The 17,466-nt window shown below is 41.8% G+C and overlaps 1 protein-coding gene and 1 long non-coding RNA gene across 8 annotated transcripts; one reads left to right on the forward strand and one right to left on the reverse strand.

The window, feature by feature from the left end:
- Positions 1-2,173: 2,173 nt before the first annotated feature.
- On the reverse strand, positions 2,174-2,938 carry LOC310674863. The gene is made up of 2 exons (XR_014509810.1): positions 2,876-2,938; positions 2,174-2,421 (listed from the first exon to the last, which is right to left on the reverse strand). It is a non-coding gene; the product is annotated as an uncharacterized lncRNA (long non-coding RNA).
- A 92-nt stretch (positions 2,939-3,030) lies between these two features.
- Positions 3,031-12,690, forward strand: YPEL5 (yippee like 5). Of its 7 annotated transcripts, none has more exons than XM_083434607.1 (4): positions 3,165-3,367; positions 4,350-4,475; positions 9,760-9,920; positions 10,588-12,690. In XM_083434607.1, the coding sequence occupies exons 3-4, from the start codon at positions 9,780-9,782 to the stop codon at positions 10,810-10,812; spliced, it is 366 nt and encodes a 121-aa protein (XP_083290733.1). In that variant the 5' UTR covers positions 3,165-3,367; positions 4,350-4,475; positions 9,760-9,779; the 3' UTR covers positions 10,813-12,690. The 7 variants fall into 7 exon arrangements, with proteins under 7 accessions (XP_083290731.1, XP_083290733.1, XP_083290730.1 ...); XM_083434608.1 differs by lacking the exon at positions 3,165-3,367 and adding an exon at positions 3,393-3,505; XM_083434605.1 differs by lacking the exon at positions 4,350-4,475 and having other exon boundaries at positions 3,031-3,367.
- The last annotated feature ends 4,776 nt before the right edge of the window (positions 12,691-17,466 follow it).

Consider the following 17,466-nt stretch of genomic DNA (forward strand, 5'->3'; position numbering starts at 1 on the left):
GCATATTGAGTGTAGACACCTAAACATCAATATAGAAGTAATTTGTTAAAAGAGAAATGCATATGGGTACAACCCTTGCTTAACATTTTTTTTTAAAAAAAACTTAGCTGACATTCAAAACCTCTTAATCAAAAATACCTCCTCTATACAGAAAAAATCCCTGACATTGCATCTCACCTCTTTATTACCTATTACTCACCATCCATCAATTCAAAATGATGCTCCTAAATGTACAACATCGTCTTGAAAGAATGAGCGGCATTTTAAGTTGTTGGGAGTTTACAAGAATAGTTACTATAGAGCAACTTCAAGCTGATATTGGAAACCTAAACTGTTAAAAGCAGATGAGCCCTGCCAGAAGAAAAGTTAGAGACTTTGTTTGGTCTGTGTTTTCATTACCAAAGAGTGTTTGCAGTCTGAGCTATACCGTGAACAAGGCCATAGTAAGAGATTTAGTCCTACCTCACAGCATTTTTTTCCCCAACCACTGCGATAAGCAGCATTGGAATAGTTCTGGAAAAGGAAGACACAGGAAGATTAATTAGCTTTTTCAGGGCAGTTCAGTGAGTAGCCTTAGAATCGTGTTGACAGGAATGGAAGAATATTGCTTATGAATAAGAACCTAATTATCTCCTCCCATTGTGAGAGTGCTCTCAGTACTCTTTGTGCCACATCAGCCCCTTCCTTAAAAAAACAAGCCTACTTTTCATCAATATGTGTGGAAACTGTCCAAGGGTAGGGCAGAGTTGCCTCAGGCTTTTGTACCTGATTTTGCTGATCAGTATACATACTGTAGCTCTTGCCTCCATCTGTCTCCCACTCTAGGAACAATAAAGCTCCTATCTATGTATAACTGGAGGCACAGTAACATGGGTTCATCCATATCAGTTAATTACAAGGTAGATTCAGCCACTTATATTCTCTGGCGTCACAGGAAGTTAATAGGACAGCCTCTCAAGGTTTACAGCAATGTTCCAGACGATTGAGATAAGAAAGGGACATCCAGGAAAGTTTTTGCTAAGTGAGTTTCCAATGGAGGTGGAGGTAAGAACATAAAATAACATTTAAAAAGTGAATCTGTTTATTCACATGCATTTATTTAAACATTTATAACCTGCCTTTCTGGGCTGAGTTGACCCAAGGTGGCAAAAGAAACGCAAGCATAAAAATATACAGCATTTGTAACAAAGCTTAGTAAGTTCAAAATAAACAACCCTGGTGCATCAAAATATACGTCCACCACTTTGAAAAATCAGTTACAGAGAAAAAACAGTGAAACATCAGTACAAAAGAATCAACAATACACTTCAAGGATCAAAGCGTCTTGTGATAGCCAACAGATTGTTAAACAGCATAAACCAGAGGTGGCCAACATGGAGCTCTGCAGATGTTTTTGGACTATAATTAGCATCAGACCCAGCCTGAATGGCCAATGGGAAGGGATGATAGGAGTACAGTGGTACCTCGGGTTACAGACGCTTCAGGTTACAGACTCCGCTAACCCAGAAATAGTACCTTGGGTTAAGAACTTTGCTTCAGGATGAGAACAGAAATTGTGCTCCTGCGGCACGGCAGCAGCTGGAGGCCCCATTACCTAAAGTGGTACCTCAGGTTAAGAACATTTTCAGGTTAAAAACAGACCTCCAGAATGAATTAAATTCTTAACCCGAGGTATCACTGTAGTAATCCAATCTTCCACCTTGTCGATGGTTTCTACTGATGGGTTAATGACTGGCCTTTGTTTCTTAATGGCTTGTCCCTAGTCAACTATGTCAAGGTGGGCTAACTTTGGCTTTTTTTCCACAATAGCTTTTTGGGTGTGATCACCCACTTGCCAGGAGCCCAAGCCACCTGGAAATTTGCTTTAAGAGGTAAATATTCCCCTGGATGGGTATGCAGGTCCGCCAATAAAGGATTATCCTAAACTTAACCCCGCAGTGTTTGGCACAGTTTTAACCAAATCTTGAATATTATTCTACCAATTCCAGAAATTATGGGTTCCACTGCATCCACAACTCAGGGATTCTTAATGCATTATTAAAATGTGACACCAGAGGGAACTGCAGAGCACCTAGCAACAGGCAGCAAGGAGACAGAAAGAAACCAAGGTAAAAATTGCTAACTTCAGCTTTTGAAAACAGATGTCTTGTATAAAACTTGAAAAGCACAAAAGTTGAAACTGCTACATTTATTTTAAATCACAAGAATAAGTAAAAATCCTCAAATACAAAAGAAAATGCTTTAGCACACAAATCATTTTGAATAATGTCCTGAGATGTGATGTTAAAATTCAAGTCTCTTAAAAGGGCTGATGCTTGGGCATGTCCAATGGATCTTGTTGCCAAGACAACTAGTCTCTTTTGCAGCATTGCTGAACATATGTATTTTTTAAAAAACAAGTTTGAGCTTTGAGATACTGTACTGCGTTCAAAATATAAAAGTAAAATATCAGGAATTTAGAAGATACTGTATAGCAAAAGCTAATCTGTATAAAACTGCCCACCAAAGGTCAGTACTGCTTCCTTTTAAGGTCTGCACCCCAGGCAGCTCCCTAATAATAGCCCATGACTTTATATGTGAAATTAAGATATATATTTTTGCACCTCCTTGAATCACTTTACACTAGTGTACACAGGATTGTGTCGCCATTTTTTGGCCTTCAGAGATGGCTAGCCACCTCTGTGCAAGGCTGGCGGTTGGGGGTGCGGGGGAAAATACAAAAACGAAGCTGGTGCTGATTGCAAGCCATAAAATCAGCTTTAAAGACTCATTTCCAGGGCGGAGACTGCGCACTGGGTTTAGTCTGAGCCAAGCGCTCCTACAGGTATCAGGTAACACTTAAGTCAAGGTTCTGAGGCAAATAAACGACCAGTACCTGGGCTCAGCAAAAGCAAAAACAAGCACCCCAAACTAAGCCACATTATAGCGCCGGCGGCCTCTAAGCGTCGCCAACAGAGACCAAATAAAGGCATTAAGCTGCGCGGCGCCTGGCTCTTTAAGGAAGCCCCGCCTCTCTCCCGCTTTGCGCCCCACCTCGGTGTCCGCGCGCCGCCGGCAAGGAGGAGAGCTGGGAGGCGTGGCACGTGCCGGGAGGGGCGTGGCCACCGAGCCAGCATGGCGGCGGAGGCGAGGTGCCGTTGGGGTGGGGCGTGGCTTCGAGCGGGGAAGAGGCGGAGCCAGGGGCGGAGGAGAAGGGCCGGAGAGTGAGTCTCACCCAGCCAGCTGAGTTGAGAAAGAGAGAGAGAGAGAGATAGGCCGGCGCTGTCTAAGCAGCGGCAGGGGAAAGAGACGCGACACCCACCCCCCCACAGTCGGTCAGTTGGTTGAGGCCGTCGCGTGGCCAGTCAGTCGCTGCGTCCGCCCGCAGGTAACGGCTGTTGCTCGCGCCGGGGGGGGGGGGGGAGGAGGTCGGTCGGGGCGGCGGGTCGCTGAGGAGGTGGGGGCTGCCTGGCTGCTTCCTTCCCGTCTCACCCCCCTCCCTGCTTCGGCGAAGACCCTTGTGCGTGTTGGTGTGGTGTTTTCCCTGCGTGTTTTCTTAACCCACGCGCAAAACGCTCCCCTCCCCCCTCCTTACTTCGCTTGAGGAATAAACAATAACAGCCTCCCCTCCCCCCCAAACCAGGCCCCTCCTTCGCCTTGTCACAATAACGTCCTCGCCCTCCTCTCCCCCCCTTGTCCCTTTGCATCATCCCGCGGCGGCCGCCGCCCCCCCCCCCCCGCCGCCAACTCCTCATCCTCCTCCACATCCTCGAGCGCAATAACAAGCCCTCCTGCTGGAGCTTGGGCGGCCCAGCCTCCTCCTCCGCCAGCCCTGTCCCTCCCCGAGAGCGCAAAAGGCAACGTCGGCCGCAACAACAACGTCGACAACAACAACACAACGCCCTTTGTGCAGCCTCAGCCGCGTACAAACTGTAAGCTCTTTCTCTCTCTCTTTTTCTTTTCCTCTCGCCACCAATGGATCCCTAACGTCAACCAAAAACAGTGAAGTGTCCTGGGGGCCTTGTTCCGCTGCTGTTACTGTCTTCTTGTAGCTGTTGCATGACTAGCAAGTTCTTTGTCGTGTTAAAAAGTCTGCTTTCTTTGTTTTCTTCTTGCCCCTTTCTTTACCACCTTGAAAAGCTGCTTTTTCGTGTCTGGACGGCCGGGTCTGTTTGAGATGTTCACAAATAGATCAATTACTATAGCCTCAAACACTTAACAACTGTAAATTACATATGTTGGAAAACAGGTCAGGCTCTGCTTCCGGTCTTTTCCTGCTTTGCTTCTTTCCCCCTACCCTGGCTGCATTATTCTGTGATCCAAAACAGGCCAGGGACAATAACTTTTTTCTCTCGTTTTGCCTTAAACAGATATTGGCACCTTGCTTTTCAATTCCAGGAGGACACCTGCTCAGAATTATTAGTGCCCCCGTCACTTCGTTGTTCCAAAAGCTCTAGTTTTGGATTAGTATGGTCACTTCCTTGATTTATAATCCTATAAGCAGCCTCAGCGTTCTTCCCATAATTTACGAATGAGTGAGATCAGTATTTCCCAGAGCAGAGTGTTGATAGGAAGTTTTTTTGGGGGGGAGAGACTGTTGATTTGCTTTTCTGACGGTGTGGTACCAGTGACTTGGGGCCCACAGGTCTCCCTTGTCAGCTGTTTCCTCTTATTTGTTGTCAAATCGCCTGTGCTTCTGGGAAAGTCTCATTCTCAAACCAGACATGGGCAGAACCTTTGCTGATTGGATGTCGTACGCCATATGACCAGAATCAGGGTGCGCTCCCTTCCTCCACCACCTTCTTTGTGTGTAATTACTGTTTTGGATAATAAGAGCAGGACTGTATGTTCTGGGTCTTCTGGGGGAGGTGGCAGAAACACACTCCTCTTGCGGTGCTCTGCAGTGGCTGTTGAGAGAGGTGGATCCTGCTGCAGTGGGGGTGCTGCTGCTGTTACTGCTGTCGTCTCGCTTTACTGTCTACCAAACAGAGCAGCTGCCCAAGTGATTAAAACATTATCAGAGCGGAACAGGCTCTGCTTTCCTTCCCTTCTAATGTTTTAGTTCTTTATCCCCAAGTATGGTTGTAAATGACTCATAATGATATCTGCATTCTTTAGAAAGGATGGATTTTTTTTATTTAACTGTTGAATAGTGATTTAATTCTTTTTCAGATCCTTCCTACCTCCCCTTCCTGGTGATGTATCACCTTCTAAAATGTCTTTAGGGTCACCATATAATTATGGATATTTAGGGGCTTTATTTTATATATATTACCTTGAGCTCAAACTTAAAAAAAATAATTTAGGATGTAGTGTTGATAACATTTAGTACTCAGCATCTCATTGAAATCAATGGCTGGTTCAAACAGAGTTTACCTCATGTTGTTCAGCTTACTGTTGTGCAACAAGGTACATTTTGCAAACATACTGAAAGCATCATATAAAGTTACCTAAGTAACAGTAAAGTGTTTGAAGCACTTTATTTTGATTCTCCTTACAGCAATCCTATATGTGAGGCAGAGGAGGTTTGTCATGAGGTAGTGGAAGGTGTGAAATATGAATCAGATACTACCTATTTTTTATTATCAGTCTCTTACTTCTCTATGCCAGTATATAGTACCAGTATGAAATACCACATTGCAAGTAGCTCTTCTCCCATGATATCAAGAGGAAGAGGAAACATGTATACCACTGTTTTGTACCCTCATACGTGGCCAGGGCATTCTCTGAAGGCACAAGATGCAATCACTTTGCTGCACCTCTAGATGTGATCGGTGTCTGGGTGGGAGACTTCCTGTGAAGTGACTTGTGCAGACTTATTATTCCATAATGGATGAAAAAAGGTAAGGGAAATGGGAAAGGAATTGCCTTTATTTTTTCTGAACTCAGGAACCTGTGGACCATGGGAAGCCTACATGTAAGACAATAACCTCAATGATAACAAAATTATAGAAAGTCAGTGCTCCGTGTTAAGGATTTCCCAGAGTTCTTAGAATTCCTAAGTAGGGGAAACCCTACATTAGAGCTCCCATAGCTTAAATAAGTTGCAAGTTATCTCATGCATGCGTCTTTTGAAATGGTACTTAAAGGACACATACAACCAATGTATTTTATTTACAGAAAAACATTTTTCATCTTATTCTGGATCTGGACTCTGATACTCCACAAACAACTGTACTTACAGTCGTACCTCGGGTTACAGACGCTTCAGGTTACAGACTCCGCTAACCCAGAAATAGTACCCCGGGTTAAGAACTTTGCTTCAGGATGAGAGCAGAAATTGTGCTCCAGCAGCGGCAGCAGGAGGCCCCATTAGCTAAAGCAGTGCTTCAGGTTAAGAACAGTTTCAGGTTAAGTACAGACCTCCAGAACGAATTACCATATTTTTCGCTCTATAGGACACACTTTTTCCCCTCCAAAAATTAAGGGGAAATGTTTGTGCGTCCTATGGAGCGAATGCAGGCTCCCTCCGCGCTCTGGAGGCTACGCGTTGCTTTCGCTGAAGCCTGGAGAGCCAGAGGGGTAGGTGCGCAAGGCGTGGCTTCTGATTGGCTGATTGGCCCCAGAAACAATGCCAACAGCCGAAACGGATGTTCGACTTCTGAAAAACATTCACAAACCATAACACTTACTTCTGGATTTGTGGCATTTGGGAGCCGATTTGTTTGTCAACTAAGCTGTTCGGGAACTGAGGTACCACTGTACATGATTTTGGCCTTATACACTATCCCTGGAAACATAACCCCCATATTAGTTGAGTCAGCTGTATACCATGCAAGGGGCTGTTTAGAAACTTGTGACTATATTTAATTTTGAATTCTTTGTTGTTAGAGTTAACTCTGATTATCTGTTTCATTTTCTCATCAAAGACAGATAATGTTAATAACTGGGAAGCAATTTTGTGAGATTTTAAAATGAGTGCTTAGTGTTTTTACATATAAGTTGCCATCTCCAAACCCTATGAAAATAGTTGTAGTACATCATTTCCATTGACATCTAGTGAATTCAGTGCACTTTACATGTAGAAGTTTCCAAACAGTTATGTATATTGGTGGCATTTAAGTGTAGAAGAGCTCATTTTAGAAATTTGAATATTGTGTAAATTGAACAAATATGAGTGTAAAATATCCATTATTTGCTTAACTATTTTTTAAAAATAATCAGATGACTTTATCTAAAACAAGCATGAGAGTTGTAATGCGCTGTTGAATGGTGTCTATAAGAATGTGGGAAGGAAAGCATCTCAGTCATAAGTAAAACCTGCACGTGCATGCTGCTTGCAAGGACGCCTGGGTCTTCTAGGTTTCCATTTTGCAGGAAAGTAGAATACTGTACAGCCAGTATCCTGGACACTTCAGTAAATTATACTGTCTCAAGCGTTGCTGTTGTCTTTGTTTTTCCCATGGGACCAGAAAAGCAGAAGTCTTTATGGCAGGAACATGATGTTAAAAAATTATTTTGAATCATCTTCTTATACATCTGCATTTGGGGAGTTTTAGTGACATTGGGTAGAAAAGGCAGAGTAACAGAATCCAGGTTATTGTAGTGGATGTTCTCAAACTTCCAAGCAATAGTTGAGTAACTTATTACACCAGTACTCTGGCCATAGAAGGGTGGGTAACAGTATGAGATTGTTCTCAGTGTTAGAAACTCAGATATATTAGCAAGATGCCAAATAGCTCCTTAAACTAAGGTTACAGTCACCAAAATGGAATGTCTAGTTGCCATTTTGGGGTATTGGTGTCTGAAAACAGTCCAGATCCAATGATCCCCAGGCATGTACCTCCAGATGGTGAAGATTGTCAGGCACCATCCTGGCACCCAGGCATCTTCACTTGGTTGTAAGTGCTCGATAGGCAGGTGCAAAATGCACCTGGGTAATTTTGAACACTTGATTGTTCTATTCAGGGGAGTGCCTTTGTCACTAGTAAGATGGCTGGATTTGGATTCTCCAATGTTCTGGGACAATGCATTAGGCTTCTTGAAAGGGAAAATACCTTAATTAGGCTTGCTGCATTGTCTAGCCATCTAATGTCTTCTCTATCTGGCTGTGGCTTCCCAGGATCTTGGGCAGAGAGGTATTTCCCAGCATTGTGACCTAAGGTTCCTTTACTTAGATTTACCTTCTAGTATGTTCATGTATTTAGATCTTTGCTTCCTAATCTGAAAAAGTTAAGTGCCTTTAAAATTTGCACCAGCTCATTAGAAAGTGGTGCCAGATTTAGAATATAAATATCAGCATGGGGGGGATAGGGTGTAAACTAGCCTTTTAATTGAGCACAATAATTACATGTAGTCAATGCTAACTTCTTGTTTAAACCTATTCAAGTAGTGGTAGGAATTTCCTTACAGCAGTAAAGAAAAAGGAATGCCCAGTTAGAATGAGTGGTGGCACCAGTTTCAAGAATAACTTAAGTACTTGAACCCATTTCAATTCATGGAAAAAAGGATCTGTATAAAAGGAAGAAAATGTTGAAAAGTTTAATGATTGGTTGCCCTGAGGCTATGATTTTCTAAATTTAGTCCCTAGCATGAATACTCAGATCTTTGTTCTCAAATTGTTCATTTTAATAATAGGTTGTTTATCCAAATTCTACATATAGCCCACACAAGAACAGAAGTGACAATATAAAACAAAAGGAAAGTCACAGTGCGCTTGGATTTCTCTTCTCTCTAGCGCACTGTCTCTTTTCTTTTATGCCCCGGTTAATCACTTCTTCTGGGTGGGTTTTGATGGCTTTTTGTTCAGCTTGCATCATTCTTGTGAGCCATTAGTAGTATTTGTTGTTTTATAATATGCATTTAGGATGTATGGTTATATGTTTATAGGCACCCCATCCCTGGCTATAGCCAATATGGTGGTCAGAGAAGCTTGCTTTCACATAAATTTATTGTGTTCCATTTTAAGCCAGTAATGGATGATATCCAGTGTTAGTCATACACAGGAGGAGATTCAGCTGGTTCCTCCAACCATTCCTCTGCATCCAACTAGTCCCTGACAACTTGATACCAGGGATTAAACCTGGGACTTTGCATGCAGCCATATTCTATATCATTACAACATAGCCTTTTCCCCAGCTACTCTTTATCCTTGGGTCCATCCATAGTCTTCTTTCAGCATCTCTGTTTGCTATACTTGGCACAGACCCTATGGGCCAAACTAGATATTTAAAGGATTTTTACCCTGCTCTTCAGTTAAAAAGGCTCCCAGAATAGCTTGCAAAGTTCAGTAGTAGAACAGTCCCTGTCCTCAGGCTTACAATCTAAAAGGCAAGAAGGAAAAAGGATTGAAAGGGGAGAAGAAAAAGCAAATGGACATTAGTTCTTAGAGTTCTTGAAATGATAAATTAGAATGGAAATTGTTCAAGGCAAGCAGGAGCCAAAAGTTGCAGGCTTCTCAACAGAGATAATGGAGAAGGCCTTCTGTCCCATTTCTTGCTCTGTTATAACCAGTCACATGTGACAATATTCTGACTCCTTGTCAAAGAAAAGCAATTTTGGTTGCTGCAAGTTTCAGCAGAGGATTAGCTGGGATAAGGGGCTGCTGCACAAAATTGATTTTGCTCCCCACTGCTTTTCTATCAGGGGTGTGTGTGTGTGTGTGTGTGGAGAGGAGAATACACAGATTCTGTATTCTGAATGTGGCACTGCTGGATATTTACTCAACAGCTCTTACTGGAAATCTCTAACATAAAAACATGTATTCCATCCCAGCTTTTTTTAAAGGTGTTGACATAAAATGGTGGCATTTTCAGCTTTGCTCTTTCTCTCTCCTTTTAGGGCTGTAGCATTCTTTAAAAATGGGCCGGATTTTCTTGGATCATATTGGTGGTACTCGCCTGTTTTCCTGTGCAAATTGTGACACAATCTTGACCAACCGCTCAGAACTCATATCTACTCGCTTCACAGGGGCTACTGGTCGAGCCTTCCTATTTAACAAGGTTAGTTAAAGAGACCTGCAACTCCTTAAGTGCCACCACACCCTGTTCCTGCAGTGCCTGTTATGGTGAAACAGAATTGCACGCTGGAGAACAATGTGATGTTAGCAGTGGCTGAGGTTGTAGACTGCATGCTAAGTGGTTAACAAAATGTGTAGCTGGACCTTTCTGGGAAAAAGTCAGCCCTCAGTTCCAGATTTGAAATGGGAAAGTAATAAATGCCGAAGCACTGGAAACAAGAAAGTAAGCAAAGCCAACTTGTGAAATACTCTTATCATCGTCTGAAAATCAAAGTCACATTTATAGGGAACCAACTGGTGAGAGGGATTATCAGAGGCCTATAATCCATAGTTCATTATAAAACACTAGGCAGCTGTATTAATGAATTAATTAATATAATATACTGAGTGTTGTCTACTTTTTTCTTTGTAGAGCTCCTTTCAAATTTCCCCCAAATCAGTGGTTTGCTGTATTAGACTGGGGCAGTTTCAAAACCTGGCACTGTCAGCTTTGGCAGCAGGTGTACTGGTCTGGATGCAGCCAGAGTGCTTCTTTCACAGGAAGGTCATTACTGTTAATGTGTCCCTGCAGTTAGAGATAAAGGCTCTAAGCAATTCATCTGTAGATTAACTACATCTCAAATTCTTTCTATCCCTTCTATCTGCTACAGGTAGTAAATCTGCAGTACAGTGAAGTCCAGGATCGGGTCATGCTCACTGGACGCCACATGGTTCGTGATGTGAGCTGCAAGAACTGCAACAGCAAGCTAGGCTGGATCTATGAATTTGCCACTGAAGACAGCCAGCGGTATAAGGAGGGCCGTGTTATCTTGGAAAGAGCTCTAGTCCGAGAGAGCGAGGGGTTTGAGGAGCATGTTCCATCTGATAACTCATGAATGAACATCTCAGTTGTCTCCAGGCTTTCTCTGTTGAAACTTTAAAAAGAGAAAATTCAACAACAAAAAATATACTTACATACACTGTCACCTTAGCATCAGCGTTGGATTCATGAACTAGAGAGTGGGAAAGATTGTGAGAGAATTTCAGATGGAACTTTCCTTTATTTCTTTCTCCTTTTTTATCCCTTTCAGTTCATAGGGAATGTTGAATGGATGCTGTAACTTTGCTTTTTCTCTTAAAATCTCAAATATGTAAGCATTTGAAGTTACAAATCCTCTGAAAGCAATTTGGAATATTTCTTTCATTTGAGAGAATACAGTTGGATTTTAGCTTGCAAAACCTGTTACATCAAAAGGAAAATTTTAAGTGTAGCAATCTTTTAATTTATTTCAATTTTTTGTCCTTCGTTTTAATTCGATTTTAGCCAGACTTTTCACCTGATCTGCTGGCTTAAGAGGTCCGAATTTATGATGAGTGCTAAAGGTTCAGTGTTTAGTCCAGTTTGTGCTGGCCGTTGATTCATATTCTTGTTGGGGTTCATTGGTAGTACAGAGCCTGTGCTTGTCTGTACCTTATTATTTTTTTGTAACCCAATTTTTTTTTCATTCCTCATTTACCTAAGCACCCCTTCCACCATAAGGCTGGTGTTGACTTTTTTTTTTAATAGGGCAAAACTGCTTGTCTTCTCAGTTTCCTGATGTAACTTACCCAATTATATAGACAAATGGCTGTCCAGTCTTGTGTTGCTTCAGAACTATGTAGGTAGTGATGGGTGGGACTTGAACAGTTGCTGCAGCTTTTTTTGTTTTGTTTATTTGTTTGTTTCTTGGCTGACTTCCTTAAATAGAAAAGTTGCAACTCCTAATCTGAGAATTTCCCTCCTTTTTAATCCATAGCTTTGCATTAGAAACCTAACTATAAGGAAGAAGGGCATGCCAGCATGTACAGCCGTGCATACAACTAGGCATCTGATCTAAATCTGTTTAAATGGCTAACAACTTGTCTTCAAATGCTGCTTCTGATATCAAAGCTCTTACTCTTAGTTGCATCTTTCCATTGTGGTGCTGCACCTTTACTGCTTTCACCAGCAGAAGTTCATCTGGCTGTACTTAGTCACAGGTTATCTGGTGCTTCCTGTAGCAGTTACTTGTGTTGCAATACTGGATCTTGCTCACCCGAAAAACCTTTCTGTAGACTCTTTACTCAGGGGTGCCCAAATGTTGCTGCCAGCATGGCCTGCCAAGCTACATTTCTTGGAAGTCCAAGACCTGCATCTTAAAAATATTAATCACAATTTTGTACTCTCCTTGTCAGTACAAGTTACTTCCTAGACAAGGTTTTTGCCTTACTGTAATTGATCCTCAGCAATCAGATAGCACCTGTTAAGTTCTGCCACTGAGCAAGGAATGCAAATAAAGCATCCATATATCTGGAGGATCAGTGGTCCTTACTTCAGTCCTAACCACACTTGCACAGGCTGGGGCGAGGGGTTGCCTTTGCAAGTGCCTTTAGGAATACTGTTCCATGAGCCATGCCTCCCATATATAACTTGCAGACTGGATGAGGAGTTGTATCTTGCACTCCACATGTGGCATTCTGGCCATTGAGCTGTAGTTTGGGCACCCCTCTTAGCTTGATAAGTAGCTCTAATATGCAACTTAGAGGGGCAACATGTAGATTTGTGTACTGGAGCTAAGTCAAATCAGGATACTTAAACAATAGTGTACTTGTGCCTCAGATGAGTAAACTTTACTATTGATTTCAGTAGTTCCCGATTATTTTAGTAACTTAACTGGCAACTTGTGATTGGCAGTCCTTGATGTACTCTACATGTATTTTTGATGTTGCAGTACAATAAAGTATGTTTTGTCCTGCATGGTCTCCAGCTCTATGCTTCACTGGCAAGAACACTTCTTGAGACTTTTTTGTTGTTGTTGCTTGTTTTAAATATACAAATGTAAGGAAGGAATGGCAGAGATTTACAGTGGAAGGAGATAGCTGTTGTTGTATATTGCAACACAGCTTGGTTGGAACAGTCTGCCTGGCTTCCTGTAATGGAATCTCTTTTTGGTCTCTCCAGGCCAAAATAAAACCTTCCTTCTCAGGTGCAAGCTATGACAGCAAGAATTTATTTTGCTTTTTAAAGGGTGCGTTATTACAAGTAGGTAAAGCAACATGGATTGCTGTTTTCAGTGGAGTAGGGTGCATAGCAGATTCATTTCTATTTAGACAGTACATACCTTTTTGACTACAAACATGCATCTGTTAAAATTGTCCACCTTCCGCTCCTCCTCAGAATTGGATGCTGTAGGATGATCAGCTGTTCTGTTTGACAGTTTGGTTCCATATAATAAAATTTCTTACTTCAGATTGCCATAGCTTTCTAGAATCATACTCAACAACCATAAATACATCAATAAATGATATTATAATATCCCACTTGCGATTCCCAACAACTGGTATTCTGAAGTATACTGCTTCCGGCCTGGAGAACATAGCTGTTGTTGCCAGTAGCCACTGATAGCCTTATACACCATAAGTTTTTCTAATCCTCTTAATGCCATCCAAGGTGGTGGCCATTACTTTTATTTGTTTCATAAGTGTCTCAATCACTATTCAAAATGCAATATCCTGCCCCCTCACAGTGGTTTGCCACATGTATAATAATGTAAAACCATATACAATATAAACGAGACCTAGATGTGCCTTGAGTAGATTGCAGCATCTATTGTTCCTGTTTCCATCATATACTCTGGAGGTTTGGTGGAGAGAGACAGACAGAGTTGTTGTGGGTCTGCTGCAAAGTTTTCCAGAGCATAACCCAACTAATGCATCCAGGGGTGCAAGGCACAGCACTAGCTGATTGGTACCCAAGGCTGTCCTGTTTTGGTACACAGGAAAACCTGTCCCTTTGGCTTTACAATGTAGCAATGGGGAAGCAGTACATCTGCTCAAGGCCAGAATACAAGAGCCCAACAGGGATAAACACCTTACCCAGCAAATAAATGTTTGGGAACAAAAAATATCAGCTGGAACCCCCGATCCAAGAGTGAAATAGTGCAGGGATAGCTGGAAAAACAACAGCTTGTGCCAAATCAACCAGCTGTGTTTTTTTTTATAAAAAAGATTTGATTGAATTGTTATGTCCACTTAGGGAAGATTGAAAATAATGCTAATAAAAGGAAGGAGTCCTTGGATGTGGCATACATTAGGGCTTGGAAAGCTGATTCATTTCTGTACCGCATAGCTAAAGCAGAGGAAATCCACTTAATGGATTTCTGTTCTCAGGCCTGTATGTAATAGCTCATTAGAGGAAATACTCCATGCCAAGATTTTGGAGCAGCTTCAGCACTACACAGTAAGATGCAGTGCCATATTTCTCTGCGTGCTTATTAGACAAGACAGCAGTGGGATGCTTCCTTTGGATCTGCACTGAAAAATAACTGTAAATAACAATCTTGAGGGTTTCCAGAGTAGTATTCCTCTTACGTCTTGCAGAAAAGGAAGTCTTATGGCGTCTCAAAGCTGCTATTTTTGGTGAAAAACATATACCCATAATTTTAGGTTGTGCAGTTATAGCTGATTGGGAGGATTTGCATGGCAAACCCTACTTTCCCCCCAAAGACTGAACTATTTGCAATAAGGAAAAAGATTGGAAAATCCACTGGGATAGCACTTGTTTTGATGCAATGTCATCTCGCCTTCCTACAAACAAATTGGGATGAATGTTCATTAAATAGAGTCATCTAATGTCCCTGCAAACAAGCCAGGATCAATGCTTAATAAACAGGTCATCTGGAAGCAGCCTAAAGGATTTAATATGGCATGAGCTTTTACAGATGAGTCTACTTTGTTAGGTGCATGGAGTGTTATCCTGAGTTACAGGTATGTATACAGATGGTTTGGGAGGGGGAGGTGTAAAAAGTGAGGACAGAAGCAAATGAATGGCAGGCACTGCTAATTAGGTAGATAATTTTGGTGATGCTGGTGGTGTAATTTTGTATTCTAAATTGTCTTAAAAGTCAAAATCTGAAAACTTGTTCCCAGACTGAGTACAATTGATATGCAGACCTTTCTGCTAAAATATGCAGAAGTGATGAATACTTTTAAGTGATTTTAAGGAAAGACTAGAGTTTCTTCCAGACATTCATTGTAAAGTAGGAATTTATGTTTTGCGCTTAACGGGAGGAATTGAGTATTTCAATCTTCTGATTGTTCCAGTGGTGCAAACGTTTCTGCTTGTCAGGCAGAACAATATTTCATCTTTCCACCCTATGCAGTGTGCTGAGGGTTCCCCCAACTCCCCCTCCCGAACCACTTGTGGGGGGAGGGGAGGAGGGGAAGTCCTGTTGCACAAGTGAAAGTCTTCCCACCCTTAAAGTGGATCAAAGTGTTCTAAGGACTTCATTTGGGAGACTTGCCAGAGCAGGGTGAAAAATAGCATGCAATTGTATGCCCTCCTGTTCTCTTAGTAGATCAGAAGTTGACTCAAAAGCCCTTCTGTGAGCACAATGGCATCAACTAGGCTCTACCCAAAGTGATTGGGGGATCACTTTCATATTTGGAGTACCTTTAAAAGTCAATTAGAAAACTAGTTGTAAAGGCCAGGAAATTAATGCATGGTGCCTTTTCAGTTAAAACAAATTAGATATAAAGAAGGATGCAGTTGTGATGGGGCTGGCAGTGGGGAGAAGGCCCAGATTGTGGCTGGGCTGGGCTGGGCATTTTGCCTACTGTGGCAAAAAGGCTTGGTCCAGCCCCATGCACAATTGAACAGCTAACTGTCAAAAACAAAGAGATAAAACAAGAAACCACTCTGCTCAAAGAAAGCAGGCTCACAAGCTCCCTTAATATATTAAATTTTGATTCCGCAGCTAATCACTGCAATTTGTCCTCGTCACTCACAAAAGAAGTGCTACTCATTTGCTCAGCAAGTTGGTTATTGTAAGATTGCTGCTTCTTGGCTTTCAGAGGGGATAAATAAGGATATAACACAAAGAGTGCAATTTTCTTAATACATATTTTTGGTAGGCCAGGGCCAGATTTCTCCGTCTATGTTCTAGGTACTCTGATGTCCTTCAAGGAGAAGATTTCTATTTGTGGACATACTTCTCTAAAAGATAGCTTGCCCACCTTGGCTGATCTTTCCCTGTAATTCTCAGCAATGGCAAAGTTGCTATTTTCTATAGTGCAGTCACCAATTCACGTGATGAGAACCCAGTTGCTGAAGAAAGGTTTCAATGAAGGTAGAAAGTTGCGAAAACCCATTTGATCTAGGACAGGGATGGGGAATATGGCCCTCCAGATGTTGCCAGTCTTCAACAGCTATAATCCCTGGTTGGGACTTTTTTAAACCACCTCTGGCCAGAGAAGATATATCATCTCCATATAGGAGGACAGTGACATCTACATTTCTTGTGGCAAGTGGTTTTTTATATAATTTCCCATGCAATTTAGCCAGATGGTTAACATCAAGTGTTTGACTTCCTTCATAGTTTGGATTGGGGTAATTAAATGACCATTCCTGCCTACTCTGATTTTAATAGGAGCATCTTGATAAAGACTTTGAAGAAGCATCAGCAGCTTTAGGGTCTATATCAAGGGGTTGCAATTTGGCCCACAGATGGTTTCTATCTATTGAATCAAAAGCTGATGATAGGGCAACAAACACCGCAAAGAACCTTGCATTGTTTTCAACGTATTTCTCAATGAGGTGGGACAAAAGCATAACAAAGGATCAATGGTGCAAGAAGAATTCCTGGAACTGGCTTTCTTTCTGCATAGAACACAACTGGAGGAGATCCAGTCCTGCAGCTTATTAAGTAAAAACAAGTGGCATATATTTTAGAAGGATATCCAACAGGTCTGTAATTCTGGGGAAGAGAGGGGCTGCTCTTTTTCAAAAATAGGATAAACTACAGAGTTGGAATTAAGCCAATCGGATTGATCTCAGCAAATAATTTAGCAAGTACAGGAGCCCACCAGTTGGAGTGTGTTTTAAACAATTCTGGTTTTAGACCCTTTTCATATCCAGCTACCAAGAAACATCATTATGCATGAGTTATGAGAGAACCAGTGTGGTGTAGTGGTTAACAGTGGTAGTCTTGCAATCTGGGGAACCAGGTTTGCGTCTCCGCTCCTCCACATGCAGCTGCTGGGTGACCTTGGGCTAGTCACACTTCTTTGAAGTCTCTCAGCCCCACTCACCTCACAGAGTGTTTGTTGCGGGGGAGGAAGGGAAAGCCACTTTGAGACTCCTTCGGGTAGTGATAAAGCGGGATATCAAATCCAAACTCTTCTTATGGGTGGGTTAGCCACTTGGATCTCTGTTGATATTAGAGGCCCTGCATCTGTATTACCTGGCTCCTTTGTAGGGATGCTTTTCTTCCAGTCCCGATAGAACTCCCCATCCAGACACATTAACATGTTTTAATCTCTTTTACTGTTAATTTTAATATTTCAAAGCTGTTTGTATTGATAATTTTAATATTTCTTGTAATCCATTAGAAGTTTTACTAAAACCAAGTAGTATATAAATTTGTTAGATAAATAAAAGTAAGATGTAAGTTTCCATATGATGTGAGCCCCGGGCTGACAACTTGTGCCACCATTTTTTGAAAATCTAGTAATAATAATTAATAATAAAATAA

Source organism: Podarcis tiliguerta, assembly GCF_965153285.1.
Source record: "Podarcis tiliguerta genome assembly, chromosome: 3".
NCBI classification, from domain to species: domain Eukaryota; kingdom Metazoa; phylum Chordata; class Lepidosauria; order Squamata; family Lacertidae; genus Podarcis; species Podarcis tiliguerta.

Excerpts from the sequence above, each read along its gene's own strand:
- YPEL5 (XM_083434605.1), top strand. The coding sequence starts at position 9,780 with ATGGGCCGGATTTTCTTGGATCATATTGGTGGTACTCGCCTGTTTTCC. Across the intron at positions 9,921-10,587 it reads GAGCCTTCCTATTTAACAAG|GTAGTAAATCTGCAGTACAG; the intron begins GTTAGTTAAAGA and ends TATCTGCTACAG.